At 33.1% G+C, this 20,468-nt stretch overlaps 4 protein-coding genes across 8 annotated transcripts in view; 2 read left to right on the top strand and 2 right to left on the bottom strand.

Moving 5' to 3' along the window:
- The window catches only part of LOC131851767 (zinc finger C2HC domain-containing protein 1C), a 39,623-nt gene extending 37,899 nt beyond the window's left edge, over positions 1 to 1,724 (top strand). For both annotated transcript variants that reach the window (XM_059202313.1, XM_059202312.1), the window contains exons 10-11: positions 353 to 521; positions 830 to 1,724. In XM_059202313.1, the coding sequence (XP_059058296.1) occupies positions 353 to 521; positions 830 to 993 (333 nt within the window). In that variant the 3' untranslated portion in view covers positions 994 to 1,724. The remainder of the gene's footprint in view (positions 1 to 352; positions 522 to 829) is intronic.
- Positions 1,725 to 2,998: 1,274 nt separating this feature from the next.
- Positions 2,999 to 17,643, bottom strand: LOC131851713 (maltase A2). 3 transcript variants are annotated; one of them, XM_059202245.1, is made up of 12 exons: positions 17,422 to 17,643; positions 9,819 to 10,006; positions 8,215 to 8,390; positions 7,470 to 7,667; positions 7,121 to 7,274; positions 6,426 to 6,595; positions 5,786 to 5,988; positions 5,210 to 5,382; positions 4,527 to 4,634; positions 4,165 to 4,283; positions 3,649 to 3,786; positions 2,999 to 3,206 (listed from the first exon to the last, which is right to left on the bottom strand). In XM_059202245.1, exons 1-12 carry the CDS (start codon positions 17,519 to 17,521, stop codon positions 3,107 to 3,109), a joined length of 1,827 nt encoding a protein of 608 aa, XP_059058228.1. In that variant the 5' UTR covers positions 17,522 to 17,643; the 3' UTR covers positions 2,999 to 3,106. The 3 variants fall into 3 exon arrangements, with proteins under 3 accessions (XP_059058228.1, XP_059058229.1, XP_059058230.1); XM_059202246.1 differs by having other exon boundaries at positions 8,215 to 8,387; XM_059202247.1 differs by lacking the exon at positions 17,422 to 17,643 and adding an exon at positions 10,835 to 10,936.
- LOC131851714 (uncharacterized) lies at positions 15,568 to 16,854 on the bottom strand. 2 transcript variants are annotated; one of them, XM_059202249.1, is made up of 2 exons: positions 16,686 to 16,854; positions 15,568 to 16,349 (listed from the first exon to the last, which is right to left on the bottom strand). In XM_059202249.1, exon 2 carries the CDS (start codon positions 16,212 to 16,214, stop codon positions 15,651 to 15,653), a length of 564 nt encoding a protein of 187 aa, XP_059058232.1. In that variant the 5' UTR covers positions 16,215 to 16,349; positions 16,686 to 16,854; the 3' UTR covers positions 15,568 to 15,650. The 2 variants fall into 2 exon arrangements, with proteins under 2 accessions (XP_059058232.1, XP_059058231.1); XM_059202248.1 differs by having other exon boundaries at positions 15,568 to 16,336.
- Positions 17,644 to 17,985: 342 nt separating the features above from the next.
- On the top strand, positions 17,986 to 19,581 carry LOC131851765 (actin maturation protease). The gene is made up of 2 exons (XM_059202310.1): positions 17,986 to 18,727; positions 19,148 to 19,581. Exons 1-2 carry the CDS (start codon positions 18,225 to 18,227, stop codon positions 19,464 to 19,466), a joined length of 822 nt encoding a protein of 273 aa, XP_059058293.1. The 5' UTR covers positions 17,986 to 18,224; the 3' UTR covers positions 19,467 to 19,581.
- The last annotated feature ends 887 nt before the right edge of the window (positions 19,582 to 20,468 follow it).

The raw sequence follows: 20,468 nt of genomic DNA, 5'->3' as shown, positions 1-20,468 counted from the left end.
GCACACATATGTAAAACAACTGACCATACGCTTTAAACATATTTATATTATATTATTATGAATATAATATTATCAGCTATATATTTTATGGCCTCGGTGATCTAGCGGTTTAGCACCCCTTTACTTCCAATGGTCACAAGTTCGTTGCAAATGTTTGTATTCATGAGTATGATTGTTTATGGGGTATGTCTGGGTGATTTTTATATATATTATTTATGTATTTACAAAACATTTTAAAAATTAAGTATTTTTATCAGTTGTCTAGTATCCATAACACAAGTGCTTACCGTGGGACTAGATGGCGCCGTGTTTATTGTCCAGGGTTATTTATTTATTTATATACACCATGCAGGGTACAGAAGCCGAGCCGTTCATCAACAAGGTGCGCAAGAGTCAAACCAACCCCCCCACGACGAAAGTGACCACCAAGACTTTGAACAGCAACTGGCGACAGAAACACGAAGAGTTTATACAGGCGATACGGGCCGCCAAGCAAGTGCAGGCGCATCTCAACGCCGGTGGTCAGTATTTATTACTTTACCCAAGTTTACTTTGTACAAAGTCGTCTGCATGGATCAGTATTTATTAACTAACTCAGGTTGTACATTATATATAGACATTCCCGTATAGACGGTTGTCACTTGACGAAGCTCAAAATCTCTCCTGGAATCTCCTGCACTGGAATGTTATACTTAAGTTTTTTATCTTATCAATTCCTCTGGTGTTAAGGGTGTTTATGGGCAGCGGTAATCATCTGCCATTAGGTGAATCTCAAGCTCGTTTGTCCCCTATGCTATAAAAAAGACTATAACATACAATTTTGTTACAGGTAAACTGAGTGACCTTCCACCACCGCCCCCGTCTGAGAACCCCGACTACGTGCAATGTCCCCACTGCAGCCGCCGGTTCAACCAGTCCGCCGCCGAGAGGCACATACCCAAGTGCGCGAACTACCAGTTCAACAAACCTAAACCAGCCGCGAAACGACGGTAACCGGTTATAAAACCCGCCGTTTGTCTCTGGTTGTCCCGTCGACCGGCTCTCCGGTTGACCGGATGTGATTTTTGGCTGTACTAATTTTAGAACTACAAATTAGATAAAGAAATTTCTGGATAGCCCGCGCTTTCTAACTGTTCGGTTCCTAAAGTTCGGATCTCAACGGCTGGTATGGAGTTCGATAAGGAATCGGGAACAACCGGCTGGCTAATGGACAACTGGGTACTGAACTCGCTAACATAAATACTCTTTACTTACGCGCTATTTTATTTAGTTAAAACTTTGTACGAAATAATCAGCCCAAATGTACGTAACTTTTGATGTATTAAATAATCAATATACAATATATCCTACTGGTTGTAAAAACGAGAGAGAAATTCTTATTTTTTTATACAGCATTGGTGGTAATTAAACATAAGGTAATAGTAAACGGATCCCGTAGGACGCCTGTAACACCAGAAGTGTTCCAGGCGTCTGTAACACCACATTTAAAGATGGAATTCATTCCGAAGTATTCGCGTAGAAGTGTATTTACACTTGAAGATTTCTTATTAAGGATGTGTTTGGCTCTGGCCATTTACTACACAGTTTCAATGGTCATTACGTTCGTACATGACTTCTCGTGTTTTCATCAAAACAATAGCGTAGGTAATGTATCTACTAGACGAATGTATCGAAATTAGAAAAAATATACCAACACAAAAATCAAATTTAATATTCATTAAACTTTAGCACTTCAAGAACATTTATGGTCATTGTTAAAGAAAATGATAATTTTGGACACATGGTAGCCAATATAAAGCGAGCATTTAGATATGTCGTTTTATTAAGTGACTATATTGACAACAGTACTCTATGGAAACAAATTGAAATACAAGTTTTCATTTAACGAATTGTAAACCAATTGAGAGGTGTTTGAACGGTCAATACCTAATAGCAAAACTATAGATTTTATTGTTTCATACGAGAATTGTTACTTATATTAAGAACAATGTCTGTTTTCTGTGACCAATAAAGCCAAATGAACAGAAAAAAAATCAACAAAGGTAATAAATTCTTTGTCAAATAATGAGACTCCCGCTACAATGTTAACAAGTAGGTATATAATGCCGTTATAATAGGTATAAAGGCAAATTTTGTCCTCCGTGAACAGAACAGAGAACAGGGATTAAAATAATATCAGACTGCGCAGGATTTTGGGAAAAGTTTTAGCAACGTGTTGGTACACTATTTTCTAATGTCCTTATTCGTAAAAAAAGTGAAATGTACAAATCAATTTTAAATGTTAGTATATTGTCACTTTCTATCAAAGGAATATAGTAACTAGTAAGAAAAGACAACACTAATAGATTTATTATATAATACATTACTTTGATTATAAGGTAACTTCTATGTGACGTCAGTTTTTTTATCCCTTTAGTGTAATTTTATTTGGCCATATAAAAACATCGGGACCTAATTAAGCAAGACTCAAATATACGTACTTACCAAGTTTAAGACATTTATTATATATTTGTACAAAATGATTATGCTTTTTTTTAAATGTTATTAACAGCAGATATTATTGACATAAACGTACTTTATTTTGTAAATGAAGTTTTTTTTTTATATAACTTAAATAGCTGACCCATTTAATTGGAAAGTGACAACTGCCCCCTACATAATTGAACAGCATCACTAACATTACATTGTCATACTACACCCGTTGTACATCCTACCTTATAATTTCACTGCCATATCTCAACTTCGAAGTACAAAATGCCCGAAATAGCGCCCACAGAGGTACGCACGCAGATGACTTAGTACAACTTCTACTTCTCAACAGTCTACTTCGGATAAGTTGATGATGGAAGCGATTTATCCAAAATAGACCAAAGATAACCCATCTCAGTCCTCGGGAATGTACTTACATTACGCGTATGAGACGTGTCTATCAATTATATTTTTCATGTATATATGTATATATTTTTTATAATTAGAACAATAATAATAAAACAACGTGTTAAATGCTCAATGATAATTTATTCGAGTGATAGAAATGCAAAAAAAGGACGCCAATACAGGAGGCGTGAGAAGCGGGAATTTTTAGCTGCGATCTGGCTGATCAATTCTAATTCTCGGCAGCCATCGCTGGGACGTACGAGAGTACGACTGTAGCTCCTTGTGGTACCAGAACGCCGTCCCTTGGCAGCGCCATGTTGTTGATGTAACTGTAAAAAATTAATATATTACAAATAACATATATATTAATTCATTAGTCGTCCCAGTTGACTGATTAAAGATTATGCTATTGGTAATGAGCGCTTATACATATAAACAGCATTACAGATCCCAAAATACGATACCTTTCATATGTCGCCATTCCTGAGAACTACGTTATGCCTACATATCCTGTACTTTCACTAACTCGTCCTACAAACCAGAAACAGTTTTCAGAGCAAGCGGATGGCAGCAGAAATAGACGAGTTATGTATCATAACAAGCAAGTAACCCAATCGCAGAAAAATATCACTTCTTTATTACAATCTGACCGGTAATAGACCAAAAACAATTGGTCCTTCGAGCAGGATTTAATCTAACACTATTTCCAAGCATCGTGCGAAAGATAATACTGGATATTAGAAATTTAAAATGACAATACTAAATACGAACTTTGTACGCATCTTCACTGTCTGCGTGACGTGGTGAACAGTGACTGAGGCGGGCACTGTGGGAAGCGTCAGATTCGCCACAGCGTCTTCAGTGCTGGGGTTCAGCACAGCTAGATATCCAGTGTGGCCAGACTTCCACCTGTGCAACAAACATTTATTTCAATATAAATGTTATATCTTGTAATGTTTCCAGTAATTACAGTGGACTTTGATATCATGTCTCTTATCCTGTAATTTCACAACCTAATCTGCACCTTATAACCAAAACACAGCTTACAAAGTATGCTGCTTGACGGCTGAAATAGATGAGATCACCACAGAGATGAGTTTTTTAGATTCTACCCCTAGTACCTTTAGTGTACTATTTGTTGATATTGTGACAACCAGTTTGTATCATAAAACATTATTACCAATTTGCTTAAAAAAATAAGGATTATCAAATTAAGCCTCAAAGATAGTGCCATTACATCCCGGAAACAAGTGTATAAGTACAGCTAATGATAGAAAGAATACTGACCTGGCGCAGGCCAACATCTCAACGGAGGAGTTGACGGCTGGTACAACAGCTATGTCGTACTTGCCGTGTTCGATGGTGGCGTCGTCACGCAGTGGCACCAGGTGTTTCAGAAGCGTCGTCTGTATCAAATCAATAGCACAATGTATTTAAGATATAGTTTAAGATATCATGCATCTTATCAAGTAATTTCACTGCCTTTCAATTTCAATTGAAACACAGGTTACAAAGCAAGTTGCTTGGCGCGAAACGACTTTTTACCTACTACGATATATTTGACAGTTTATAAAGATTGTCGAATGGTGATAAAGAATTTTAAAGTTCGGATTTTTCAAACGTAGAAAAGTGAATTACTAATAACTTACAGCTTCTGAATCATTGCCGGCCGGCCGCAGTTGCTCAATGTCGAAAACAGGCACGGCAGGCAACAATATGGCGAATTCAGCCAACTCTGCATCTTCTACTGTCGCCAACTGAAAACAATATATAAAACCATTTATAAGTTATACCTATATGACAATGTCCTCAGTAAATCTCAGTTATTTAGAGGGTCTTTTTGTGCGCTCAGCCAATACTTTTAATACCCCAGGGACAGAAAATTATGTCACAGACTCGTGTCATTCATGGTATACAACTAACTAACTTAATATATCATAAATCTTTAATTGCATTTTAATGCATAATATTCGATTAAAAAGTAAATAACCAGGTAATAAATAAATTATAGCAAATCATAGATAAAATATTCCTCAAAAATACTGTATTTTTGGATATTTATATTTTATCTTTTAATAATTATATTCTTTATTAAAGAATTTGTTTTTATTTATTTATTGCCAAAGAAAGCAGAGACAATTTACAGATGTATGTTTTAAGCATTGGCATAACATATTATTTAACAGGAACTCCTATAGAAAGTGTAGGAGTTGCTGGATCCAAGAAAACTTATTTCGAGGAACTACAACTATTCAAAAGCGCAATATTTAAATATGAATAAAGGGTTTTCTATTATAATCTATACAGTTGTGGAATACATAAAAATAATAACCTGCAGAGCGGGCCAGTGCGGCAGTCGGTCCGAGAGTTTAGCGCTAAGTGTACTGGCGTTAACAGCTTGGTCGGTGAAGGGTGCAGCCGAGGGTGGCCGCAGACTCGTCACATTGTGCGCCAACAGGAATAGTTCCGGTCGCATGGTTTCCTTTAGGGTAAATACTGTTTCACCTGTCAAGTAAAATAAAAAGTTCATTTATTTCACATAATATTAAACACTTTTTTTGACGTGTGTGTCGTGCGTGCTTTCATGCCAAAACTCCTGGACCGATTATATGACATTTGGAACACAGACCTAGGTACTGGGAAAAGACATAGGCTACTTTTTAATGTGAAAAAAGGGTTATCAGGAGTTCAAAAGGAGAGGACATGAAAGGTTGTATCGTCGTTATTAAAGTATCGTCATTTCTAAAGCTAGAAATTATAAACTTACTTGTTAGGCTGTTCATTAAATAAATAAATAAATATATGTGACATTCAAAGATGTGTCTTATTTGTAAAATACTGCTATAATATTTTACACGGACGAAGACGCGGGCACGGCTCGTTATAAATAAATGAAACATCCTCTGACCTGCTCCAGGCGTGGGTCCGTTGTCATCGACCAGCTTGGACCAGCGCGCCAGCAGCTCGTCGAGGCCGGGCTGGTCGGTGGTATGCTGGTGTCGCCAAAACTTGTACTGTAGATGGTCGGCGCCCTTTACGCTTCCCGCGTCCGATTCCATATTCTCATCCAGCAGAGACGTATTCACCAGCAAATGGCGCGCATTGCGTAATCTGCCAAAAGATCTCATCATTAGTACAAAATCCAGTCGTAAAAGGTGGAAACGATATCCTTAAGTATATAATGGAAAAAAGATTACGTCGATCCCAAATAAATAACAGAGGGATACTTCTTCTTAAATTCTTACTTTGCACTTAAAACTGTTACATACTGTACTGGTAAATAGGAAATTAGTATTTAAATTTATAATTCTGTTATTGTACATCTTTTTTTATCCTTCAATGTCATGACAATTATGCCTAATATATCTGCATATTCTAAGTATTTTTCTGTATTTCCTTTATATAATATAATGTATATACATATTTTAATAAAAAAATTAAAATTTTTCGTAGACATAGTCGCGGGTTCTATGTATAGAAGATGTTGTTAAGTGCTGCTATTATCACTTCATGGTCAGTAAACATACATCCACATAAACTCCACTGACCTGACACCATCTGCGCCCGCCTTCATCCAAATCTTCAACACTTTGTCAAAATGCTCCACCACAGCAGAATTGTGGAAGTCCAGATCAGGCTTCTCAGATCCGAACTGGTGCAAATAGAACTCGTCACGTTGCTCGTTGTAAGTCCACGCCGGGGTGTCCAGGGTTGAAACCTGGTCATAAAAAATTATATTCGTGTTTTCTTGTATATAAGCGATAGTTGCCGTCTACCATCAGGCAGGCCTTTGTTTTGTCTATCACTACAGTTGCTTAAGAAAACAAAGGTACAATTTATTAGTTGTGCCCGTGATTCGTGTGTGTGTGTGATATTTGTAACTGGATTGATGATAATGAAACGACAATAATAAATATAGCATTTATACAATTCAGTCCCATTATAAACCATTAAAAAAACTTAAATCATTTTGAAAGGTGATTGGTACCTGAACTAAACTTCGGCCACATTGCTTACCCGATTCCCGGGGTATATTGTGTAAGTGTATTGTTAGAAATGTCAAATTGACCATGACGCGGTTGCCCTGGAAACCATCATGATAAATTCCTGATGAATTTGTCACGATTGGCTAGTTGACCTGCCCTCATATTCATCTTATCATCCTCCACGGGTGCCTCGTCAGCGTAAACCGATAGCGCAGACGTGTGCACCATATCATTATCATTCTTAAAAAAATACTTACCCAATTGTTGGGTTCCTGGCGGGAGCCATTGCTTGAGAAGCCCTTCCCTTTGGCCCATATGAAATAGTCAGTATACTCGCCAGTACGATTCACGCTCAATTCGAACCATCGGGATGTGTTGAATACGAAATTAGGCGTCAAATCCACTATCACTCTAAAACAAACAAACAATCGTTAGATAACAATCATACTAATTATATCATTAATAATAATTATTATATTATGTATTGCCATATAAATTAATGTCGCTTAAAAACGGGTTTACCGTAAAAGGGTGAAATTTTAAAGTTGTATTTATTTTTCAATGCTAAAACATATAAATAATAAAAAAAAATATATAAAAACTTACTTAGTGCCATATTGTTTCGCTTTCACCAGAAATGCCTTGAACTGTTCTATTGGCTCTGTCTGATCCAACACCTCGTACGTCAGCGGCACGTCGATGAAGATGCCCTGCACCTTGGAGTCTTGGATCAGCTTCAGATGTTCTTCTATATCAGCGTATGTTTTCGTCAGTGTCATGTCAACTAGAGGGCCTTTCTCGAACCTGGTCGAATTGGAAAAATATTAACATTTCTTGCAAATCACATACGTGATCGATTTGAATTCAATTCAAAATATCTTTATTCATGTAGGTCTTTTACAGACTCTTATGATATGTCAAATCTACCGTCAGTTCGGAATGATTTCGAGATGAGAAGAACTGACAAGAAACTCAGCTCGTATTCTTTTAAAATAAATGTACATGTTTACAATAATACAGATTAATTCCTTCGGCCGTTTGGAGTGCCATCTGCACTCACCCCCTATCATTTGGTGAAACTGTAAGGCCAGTTGCGGCTAACAGCATTAAAATAGTTATATTTATTTGATAATTATGTTATGTAAATTTGTATGTATCGGCTTTATTGTTTTTGTTCATATTTATTTTAAGTCTATTGTTATTTTGAGTGCCGTGTTTCTGAGCATGTACCAAATTAATACCATATCATTACATTCCAATTTTGAAAATATGTCAATTGGTGATTGATATAGATGGGACAGAAGTGTCCCACACAGAAAACTCTGTGCAAACTATACCTCTGTGATCTTACCATGTCTTGGGTTTCGGGGGGGCACACTTCGGCGCTCTGATGATGATGGCGATGGCGCCGGCCAGCATGCACAGCCACAACGCCCAGAAAAGGATGAACATGAACCAGCGCAGACGCACCCAGAACGGGTCGTCTGCATACTTGAGGAGTTCCTCCTTCGTTAGTCCAGAGAACTGCTGCAAGAGGTGTCTTATAGTTAATATAATATTTTTCGTAAATTTTATTAGACTTTTATTAGACCGGGTCATTGGACTCCCTAAAATATGGTCGAGCGCAATGATGGTTGGCTCCTCCGTCATACTCGTGAACGAGTGCTGCTTGTAGGTACTGGTCTGCTCTAATCACTACGACTGATTTACTCTTATTTAGTTACTCAACCAGTTGGTTGTATATTTAATATTTTATCTATTTGAGTATTTAATAGAATTACTGCTAGTTGGTAGTTTGTATTCACACACTTCAACTTAAAAATGTAAAGTAACAATAAAATATTCAAAAGAGCAACACGCAAGTTTCTTACTAGTTCTTCTTGTGATGAGACCAGCTTTCCAAATGAACGGTAGATTGAAAGAAAAATGTGACGATTATTCAAAAGTGCTTCAATGTAAGTTTATTTGAATAAATGATTTTCTATTCTAGTAAGTAAGTAAGTAAGTCATTTATTCGCATTACAGACAGATATGCACATAACAATAAAGCCCCAGTGACAGTAGCAGGCTGCGCTGTAATATGCCTTTTTTCAGTAGGCATGCAAATTTTATTAATAAACTTAATTACATATATTAATATCTACATTATTACAATTAGATTAATATTACATATTTAAATTTATAGATTATTAGCATTATTACAATTATTATTATTTTATTATTATTTATAATTGAAATAATCGTCCAGAGAGTAAAAACAGTGTGTCAACAGCCATTTGGTTAATTTATTTTTAAAATTATGTCCTGTCAATTCTATTAGATCTGCGGGTAAAGTGTTATATATTTTGTGTGCCATGTAAAATTCTATTCTATACTATAACGGCATAGCATGTATGTTTTTTGGTATTATATAAAATGGGAGGAGGGCGTCGATATTAGCAACACGGTTTTATACTTCTTGTACAAACATTTGAATTCACGAGTAGGATTGTTTATAATGGCGTGGGTGTTTTCTATTATATACGTACTTACAAAAAAAAAATTATCTTAAATGAAATGAAATCAAAATATCTTTATTCGTGAATGATATGTCAAAAATTACCGTCAGTTCAGAATGCACTCGAGCTAAGAATAACTCACAAGAAACTCAGCTCTTATTCTTTTCAAATATGCTTGTACATGTTTACATTACATAAATTAATTGATTTTTAAATTCAAATTAAGGACAATAGAGTGATCATGAGCATGTGCTATTGCAAATTTGTCAAAAGGAAACAGCCTAATCGATGGCCAGATAGTATCTATCAGTTATTTAGTACCCATAACACAGGCTCTACTTAGCTTGTTACGGCGCTGTGTGAATTCTCCAGGGTCATTATTATTAATTTGGAAAACTATAAGCGTGTTTGTCACTCTAGATATATAAAAAAACTTGGCCACTTTAATAAAGCTCACCCTTTTATTGGCGTCGAGTTCGATCTTGGCGTCACCGTTCCTATGGTCGCCGACCACATACTTTGCATCGGCCATGTCAACCCGCGTCACTATCTTGGCCTCCGCTTCCTTGTCCAGTAGCTTCTCCTCGGCCTCGTCCGACACCTTCTCTTTAGACTTGGTCAAATTGGACTTGACCGTACGAAAGTCTAAAAATTAAAAATTTCTATATTTAAAAACAAAGAAAAATCTATACATATAAATAAAATTGAAGTATCTGTTTGTCATATTGAAATAATCGTTTTTTACTACATGCATATGAATATAAATACGGTCTGTCTGTCTGTTTGTTCAGACTAATCTCTGAAATGGCTGGACCGATTTTGACGGGACTTTTTTTAGCAGGAAGCTGATGTAATAAGGAGTCACTTACTCCTTATTACTCATTATTACTCCTAGTTATAAATAAATAAGCCTAGAAGAGCGCGATCTCCTATCACAAGTATTTAATTATACATGAGTGTTCAGCAATGTAGAAGTACTCAGCAATGGCTTAAAAAATGTAATAGTATAAAGTAATATGAAGAACATAGATACGACAGATTGTATCTTGACATAATTTTATTAAGTTACTTATATTTAAATAATTCAAAATTTTTTTTTCGTGTCAAAAATTAACTTTGGTATGTAAATACGCATCGTTTTGCATGAATTATCATCGTAATAATCTGTTAAATATAGTTTCAAATATATTCAATCTCTAAAAGAAAAGTCTCATGTTACGTCAAATTCAAATTTTCAAATTTATAAATCATTTATTGATCAAATCTTCCGAAACGGGTTGACCGATTTTTATAAACTTTTTGGTTTATATTTAGTAGGTCAGAGTGTTATTATACCCCTACGTGATAAGGAAGACCAACAACGGACAACGTTCGTCGGCGCAACTAACACCTAAATTACAAAAATAGAGACATATTTATAAAAATAATTTCTTTTATCCACCAAACCAAACCAAAAATGGTATTACAACTTACTTGTGACCGTGTTTGAATGTCACAACACAAATAACTAAACATTCAAAATTAAATTTTAAAGTTCAAAGAAAAGACTCTAGTATACGACTATCACGAAGCCCGTCTTCTTTGCCACTAAGTAGTCACAGTTACTGAGTAAGAACCAACGCTCCAGACTGTCATTACACCTTATAAAGCGACTAGGGTGACCATAATTCCTGATTTTAATAGTTTTATCTTAAACAAATATTTTCTTCTAAGTAATATACTTTTACAACTGTACACAATACGAGTATATCACAGACATTGTCAAACTCAAAGCTAAAAGTAGCGAGTTAATTTTATTTGTTACTAGCTGTTCCCGCAACTTCGTTCGCGTTGAATTTATTTTATTTTTCTAAAATAAAAGTAGCCTAAGTTACTTCCTTATTACATCAGCTACCTGCCAAAAAAAGTCTCGTCAAAATCAGTCCAGCCATTTCAGAGATTAGCCGGAATAAACAAACCGACAGACGGACAGACAAAAATTAAAAAATAAAGTTATTTTGGTATATGTACCGTATTTATATTCAAAAGCATGTAGTAAAAACCGTTATTTCAATATTACAAACAGACATTCCAATTTTATTTATATGTATAGATACATGTTTCCATCATCAGAGAGTAAATCAAAAATAATTTGTGTCTTTTATTTAATTTAGGTTACTAATAGCCCATTCTATAAAGAATAACATACGAGTACGTATGAAATAATAATAAACTGACATCTGTACAAGCATCTGTATTTGCTTTGCTAATCCATAGAATATTATTAACGTCTGTCTTGCAGAACGGACCTTGACGAAGTTTGGCATGAAGATATATTCTACAAAGTTACCTAAAGTTCATCTTCTTAGAAGCTATTTTGTATATCAAAAGATAATGTAGAGGGAAGTGGAGAAGAGGACGAAAATTTGCACAGACGAGGTCGCATAAACTTCCATTATCAAGACAAAACGTATCAATAATGGTCACCCTAATAGCTATTAACCTATTTAGACTAATATGTTTGACAACTGCTTCCAAATTGTTAGGAAAACAATGTCCAAATTATCTAAACAGGATGAAATTCAGATAATATGTTCCCATTAAATAATATATATTTACCAAGCTGATGCACAATAAGAATAACATACAATAATAACTCTAGACAATTTATACCACCAATTGTATAAAACTGGCTATTAACCGTGATTTCGTCTGCTTTTTTATATTTATATATTGTTAGCTACCTTCCTCTCAGGGTACAATCTATATCTATACAGCGGTTTCTATGTTGAGTGTCGCATGCCTAATCCTTGTTAATAATATTACTTAGAAAAAGATTTATTTAAAATGGCACTTGATTAGCCATTTTTTTTAATCTATCGCTTTCAGCTACCGAGTTATTCGACCTTTAGCAAAGCTGTCTCATCACAAGAAGAACGAGCAAGAAATTTGCGTGTTTAATAAAAAATAACAAACAAAGAAACACGTTTTCGAACTAATAATACTACATGAATATTGACCGATATGATGTGTCCGTTATATTTAACGATATTGGTCACCCTATACAAAATAAAACACGATTTCTCGCTGATGGCAACATAAATTGGCGATTCGAGAAAGCCAGCGGGGTGCGATATCGTGAATCTTGCCAACTTCGGTATGCACCGTGGACATTTTCACAGTACAGTTGTTACTAACAGTAGGCTAACTTATATTATATAGTCACAACTTACTGAAAACTAAATTAGAACTAACTGAATTTACACAATTAATAATACAAAACAAATTCACAACAAACTAAATTCTAGTTTAACTTATTTTAGATTGTTTTTAAAAGTTCTAATATAACAATAGCTTAAGTTACTCCTTATGACATTTGTTATCAGCGAGTGAAAGTCCTATCAAAATCGGTCAAGCCGTTTCAGAGATTAACAAATACTGTCTGTTTAGACAGTATTTGTTTTTACGTAAAAACCACTATACGAGTACACGGCTGTGTCGAATATATGATAAAATTTTACAAATATTTTCTTATGATAATAGATTAAAAATTCATATAACAATAAAAATAGTTTAAAAAAATATGTTGTTTTACAATAGTTTATTTGTCTTTTTGTAAAGGTATTTATATAAATATGAAAAGTAATGAAAGTTAATGTGCGTAAAGGGAGAGGACGACCGAAATAACTTTTATTATTATTACTATTAATGATACCGTAATAGGGCTGGTTAGATGCGGTGGTCTTGTTACATACGTCCTCGCGTATATTCCTAGGCAATACCTGAAAATCAGTGGTTTGCTGCCTGTAGCAAACAATACACTGAGGTGCTGCCTTTTTTGTGTATAGCCGATGCACATACACTACCTTACTCATACGTTTTTTTGTACCAAATTGTGAAAAAAAAATAAACAAGTAATTTGTTTGAAAACTGATATGCTGAAATGACGATGTTTGTCATTTATTCTACTGTCTCCCGAGTATTTGTATCGGTTCCTACATTGTAGCAGAATTAATAACAAAGAAGTCGGACTACTGATAGTTTAGATATACTGTGGCAATTCTACGAAAGTGGGTTTCAAAAGAATCTATCTGCTGACTATACATATATATATATATATATATATATATATATATATATATATATATATGTCATAATATATGACAAATATGCAGGCATGCATCTTAACATGTTTTCAAATAATTTATATTGAAGTTCTTATTTTTATTTCTTTAATATTAGAGACTTTCATACGTAATAAGTATATGCCAGTCCCATTGTACCCTAAAACTAATAACTATATCACTTTATTAATAAGTAAATTGCTTATACAACGGGAAAGTTCATATATTTTTACATATAATATAGATAAGTCAAAGTCATTATTCATATAAGACTGTTGTCCACACGAAGAATATAAAAAATAATCTTTTCAACTCAAAAGTGCTGCCAATATACTCATCTGGAACATTTTTTTAAATCAAATTAATCTTTAGAAGTACAGAAACCACTCTAAATATAAATTATTTGAGGAAAGGCCCTAAATATTACAGATATGTACTATGTCTGCAAAATTTAAGACCTCTTTGTGTCAGAGGTTTTTATTAAAGTTTTTCAAATATTTGCGTCTAATGTGGAAACTAATTATATTTATTGACAGAAACTATTGAGCATTTACTTAGGTTAAATGATAATGGCATTTATCTAACCCTACTCTAAACTAGCCTAGTCTTATAAGGACATTTTTTTTATTTCATAAAATATATTTCTACTCCTAGTAATCCCAAGCCAGAGAGAGGAGGGGAGATTGTAAGCTGAACTGATGACCCCATTGCTAGCAATGTCTAAGTCAGATTGACCACCACGGTTCCTTTGGAAGTCATCATGATTTATGACTATGGCTAACTGACCTGACCACATGTTCATGCTATCATCCTCCAGTGATGCCCGCTAACCGATCTCGATCCGCTAGCGTAACCATTACCACAGGAGGGTACACCAATTCCATTATTACCCATTAAATAAAACCCATAATTTGAATATAGATCATTATGTGTCGTAGCCGAAACAACAAAAATGGCATCAAAATGATCGAACCGAAAGTCCAAAGGACACGCAGTCCAAATTTTACTAAGCATTTACGAGCCTACATTACGTAACTAAAATTCTGTATAAATAACTTTACTTACATAAAAATCATATAAATATTCTAGGACTATTATTAACACCATTCACTTAGAAAAATGTTGAACAATAAGATGCTATAGTTAGTAATAGTTTACGAAATACTAAATTGTTCTTATAAAAAAATATTAATACGTTACTTTTGCGTGATGTAAAAGGATGTCTTTCTTGATTGGATGTCACAGCGGAATAAATAACATATCTCGTATTGTTTCACTGCGATAAAACGTTTTTGTACAATGAAATCAATTAAAGCTGCTAATGAAAGGGTCACATCCAAGTAGCTATTACTGTATGCGTCGTGCTTCAACTAGATGGCCGTAATATTGATTGTTTATTGTATTTACTTAACGCCGCTAGACCACGGTTTAGCACGCCGCTTTACTTACGATGGTCGCTGTTTCCATTGCTCGCACGGTGCGAACATTTTTATTAATGAGTATGTTTGTTTTGGTATGGGTATTTTCTTTGTATATGTATTTAGAAAAATATATATATCTAAGTATCAGTTGTCTAGTACCTACAACACAAATTCTGATTACCTAGTGACTAGATGGCGGTAAAGTCTAGGGTTATTATTATTAACACATAATAAATATAAAAATTGCACAGTTAATTGAAATCCTTATAAAGTACTACTTGTACTACTGGTATTATAGAGTATTAGATAACTGACTACACTAGAGAAACGAGCAAGAGATGTTTTTTACCATCTTCTTGGTTTAAAATAATATTCTAAACTGACGCTTTATTTTACTCATAGTGTTAGTAATTCAAATAACATAAATAAACAGAAAGTTTATTAAAAAAAGTAATGGGGTTAATAATTAGTTAATATGGTCTAATTAATATGAGTATGTTGCCCACCCTTGAAAACATCATCTATCTGAATGGATTTTGTATCATACTAATACTTTTAATTGTAATCATAAATAAATAGAATGCAAAGCAAATTACACTGACATCATTTTACATTCATAATTAGAAAATGTTTTTTTCAAATTAAATGCAATTTAAGTCATTTAGAAAACAAAGTCATTTTATTTATCATACAAAAATATATCTTATTATACATTAGTTATTAATTACATTAAATATACAACAAAATAACAATTTTTAAGTAACATCATGTATTATTTAATTTTTCTAAAAATAATTCAAATAGTCTATTCCGCTCGCGTTGTATGCCATTTGACTCTTCTACTATACTTATTAGTTTATCTAATTTTTCTTCCACAACTCTCTGTCTCTCTCTCATTTCTAATGTAACTTTCCTGAACTCTGTGAATCTTCTTTTATTTTGTTTCCGTCTAACCTCTTCATTTTGACTACTAGAACCCTCCCCATTTTCATGAACATCTTGGAAAGTAGGTGTGTTTATGGATAGTAATACTTTGGCTACATTGTCTGTGGTATTCTCTTGAATTTTTTGTTGTATATCTGGTTGATATTCACCATCTACATTATATATTTCTTCAAATATAGTGAAGTATGGCCACCTCACTTTCAGTAATTCATTCTTATTTTTCTTCTTCAGTAATCTTATGTAGGTCTGTTTTAAATTTCTGAATTTCTTGTCACAACTGTCGGGACCTTTAGCAACTGCATTTGATATTTCAACCCAAACATTTTTCTTTTTAATTTTTGGATTCCTAAACTTATCAATATTCTGTAAATACAAGTTTAGCATCAGTTTAATGCTGTTATGCTCCCAGTGGTCTTCAACCTCATCCTGTACCTCAGTTTCCACCAAATCTGACTGGTTCTGCTGTACATATTCCTCGTCTGCCTCAATATATTCAATCTCATGTGCTGAAAATTAAATCTGCAATGTATATATATTTATAAATTTTTTTTTTATTACTTATATTATATTTTAAACAAATTGATTTTCTTTATAAATCCTCGAGTCCTTTATTCACTGATACTTCTGAATAGAGTTACTAATAAATAAGAGCCCAATAAATTAACTTCAATTGAATAACTAGCTCTAAAGTAATGTCAGTGGCATGATGGTAGCCAGCTGCTATTTATGTAAAAGTCGCAAAACAAAATTTAAAATAGTTCTTGTATAACTGACTGTAATAAGACTTAAATTAAATGAGATTATTTAATTGTAAGCATACGATTTTTTTTTTAAATAGTACAAAATATTGTTTACCACTCATATTGCTGGCTTTTTTTTCTTTTATCCTTCAATCTAGGTAAATTTTCCACTGCTTTGATTTTATCTTCCTCTATATGCCGGTACGGAGATTAGCATTAATTCAAAAAAAGTAAAAACAATGCTTTCTTGCATCATTCAGCGGAGCGTCGACAAAATGGCGCTGAGTTCGAGACAGAAAAGCGCTTTATAATCCGACCAAATTCAAAAGGTAACAGCTGTAGTTTATCATCACTTTCATTTCACATATTTATATACGTAATTTTGCCGCAAACAATGTATCGCAATAAATAAGTAAGTTTTAAAATACCCTATATATATTTAGATTGATGAAAATTAAGTTATTGCTTAAAATTTATTGTTACAGGATTAAAGGAATTATGGATAGGTTAAGGTCACTTAAAAGGTATATTGAACTTGGTTACGTTATACTATTGCTTTTGACACATCAGCGACCTTTTCCGTAAAATACATATTCATTAGAATCTGCTAAAATAAGGTATTATCATTGTTATTACAAAGAATGATAAATACTACTAATATTAAGAACTGGATACGTTAACTTATACAGACATTTATGAGAAACATTTGTTACCTCGAGATTCGAATAAAAAATATAGATATTAAAACAAAGTAGTAATAAAGTTTAACATTAAAACTACTGTACGAGTTATAAAACAGTAAATAAATGTAATTTATAAATATAAATGAGTTATTAAATGTAATTAAATACCTGTATCGGATTCTGGTATGGGCTTGTAAGTAGCGACGTTGTCGTCTTCTTTCACTTGCCCTCCATCTATGGAGAGATGATTTTTCCGGGGCTCCGACATGGTAAATTACTTGTTTAACCGGTTCCACAATAATAAGAAAGTACTTTCTTTCCCTTTTATAATTAAAGTTCAATTACCTATATCTGACAAGCAAGATAACCATCTGGTAATGAATGAATGAGCTTAATGACATTTAAAATTTTTGAATGAAATAGTAACGAATGAATTGTAAAGTAATACGCGCATGACCACGCCCTCGTTGATTGATAAAGGCAGGATACGAATGTCAGAATGGAACTAATAACAAATTATGAAGCCGGTGGAATTTAATAATAAAATTAACATATTTGACGTTAGACCTTTTTCGTCTATTTTTACACATATCTATAATGGGTAAAGTATTAAAAATTATGGGGAATACATACACTCATAGTGAAAACTGGACTAAAATTTTAAACATCAGTTGAAAATATCATTCACTCATTATATGATGTGACCGTGTGACGTTAAAGACGGAACTTGTCAAACGTCAAGTGAAGTGGTCAGTGCTATGTCTATTAATAATATTTATTTTTTCTGAATAATATTTCATATCTTAATAAAGCATGTAATATTAAGTAAACAGTGGAAGATAAATAAGAATTTTCTCATCTATGGGTAAAATGACAAATATTTAACTTCTAAAAGATATGAATTAGTAACCAAATTTCCAGCAATTAATTCATTAATTTAATATTCAAACTGATATCGTTTATGAATAAGAATGTGTACTATTCCTCCTGCACCACCACCGCCACCACCAGCACCTTTTTGCCCAGAAGTGCAATCTCCATCAAAATCACCAAGTAATCCCAAGCCTGACACTTCAACTTCAAAATTGAAATATCTAGACGTCTGTGAATGGGCTACTAATAGGCCAGAACTATGGGAGGCTTGTGCAAAACACGACGTTTGTCATTACCAAGCACCTTTCTATTACAAATATACCGAATTCCCGTCTATACTACAGGTAGGGCCTACTTGTGGCCTGGTAGCTCTCTCAATGATTATAAATAATGAAGTAACTCCTGAAGAAATGCTAAATATTGCAAAGATGGAGGGCTACACGAATAACGGAGAGATGTTTAGCTGTAAAAATATGATTGAACTAACTAAAAAAGTATTCAATTTAGCTGAAATAAATGTTAGATTTAGCCTGCAATGTGGTGGGTTATTTAGTAAAATGACAATTGAAAGGTTATTAAATGGTGCTGCTTTGCTTGTACCGTATCCTTTTACCTGATTATATATATATGTATATATATTTTAATAATGATATTCTATATATTTAAATTATTCTAATTAATATTTTTTCATAGAAAGTTACTTAACCTTGTATAAAAAGGTTAACAACAATGACTACTAAATCTAGATATCTTAAAATGACAATATTGATGTTTATAGATTACTGTCCTTTAATACTCACACATAATAGGTGCTGTAGAGAATACTAACACTAACACTAATGGATTAGTAATACATCAGTGAAATATCTGGGTTTTGTCCGAGACAGTGCCTTAGTTTTCAGGAATAGCAATGGGTAAGAGTCTTTACTGGATGTGAATCTACAGGCCAATACAAATTCCATGCTTATACAAAAAATGCAAATAATTGATCATATTTTATAATCTTTAACATAATGACCAGTTATGATGCAGATTTCAACCACTCACCATGTCTGAAGCGGGGTCACAAGGCTCATTGGGCTCTAGTGTGTGGAATAATCATTGTTAATGACCCCGGCGAAAACTTTGACGACATTGACAATGTATATGTACTATGTAAACATGGGAAGTCCAGGTACTTAGCTGCGTGGAAGTTATATGATCTAGAAATGAGTAATAAGAATTTATTTGAATTCTCACCTCAGAGAGAGGGAGATGGACTGATGTATATACTCCCAGAAGGAGGTGTCGGAGGAGAGAATGGATTGCAGGACCAATTTTTGATGTTTGAAGGTTTCTAATATTACTCTAAAGTTGTTATTTTTTTGTATGTGGATTTAATTCACTGTTTATGCTGTTAATTATTTTTAAAAATCTAGCTAATTGTAAATTATATTCGAAGGTAAACTAATAATAAATGTGACTTTTTCATTAATTGCCTTTCATTATTTTCTACTATAATACTTAAACATGTGCAACTTTATCTGCATCACACTTGCTTGATTAGATTAAATATTTATATTTCTCCCAATTTAAACATCTTTTTAAATTGTTGCCTTTGTGTTATTTTGATGTATAATCTATAATACTGTAAAGTTTCATTAAAATCCGTTTAGTAATTTTTGCATTAAAGCATAGTAAACATGCATCTATCCATGTAATTTTCGTGGTTATAATAATAAGTAAGATTGTTTCATCATAAAACTGGACATATAGTAATAGTACCACCAGTGTAATATTCTAAATATCTTTAGATGTGAGGTGTTAAGCATTTTTTGTAAATGAATTACAAAATAACAACAAGTGAGAAAAGTAATACAAAAAGACTCAAAAACAATAATACTCCGTAATTTTAATGCAAAATTTTTATTTGTACAATAAATACAAATTATACTTGCAAATTATGACAAAATAATAAATCTCATCACTTAAAATATTTGAAATTAATATTTAAACTTCGAATTCTTTTTATTTGTTTAACTTTACTTTTTGGATACACATTGAAACCAATTATTGCACAGTCTATGATTTTGCATTTTATTATTTTAAAAAGAATACATTGTTTTAATGCAGTAAGAAATAAAATTTATTATTATTTTTGTACTAATTATTCAACTTAATGAAACATTCCATAACACTAAAATTAAAACATAAGTTTGGCCATTAGTTCATGGGCATAATATTGTGATGATTAACATGTATTAATTATAATAAATTTAAAATTTATTAGCAATTTAAAATTAATTAGTAAAGAATACATACGGATAATCGATACTTATCATTCGACATAATCAATTGTAAAG

The sequence above is a fragment of the Achroia grisella genome, unplaced genomic scaffold, assembly GCF_030625045.1.
Source record: "Achroia grisella isolate CSIRO2021 unplaced genomic scaffold, CSIRO_AGI_Agris_v1 utg807, whole genome shotgun sequence".
Classification (NCBI taxonomy): domain Eukaryota; kingdom Metazoa; phylum Arthropoda; class Insecta; order Lepidoptera; family Pyralidae; genus Achroia; species Achroia grisella.
Note: the sequence above shows the minus strand (reverse complement) of the source record. Positions and strands in the feature narration are given on the sequence as shown.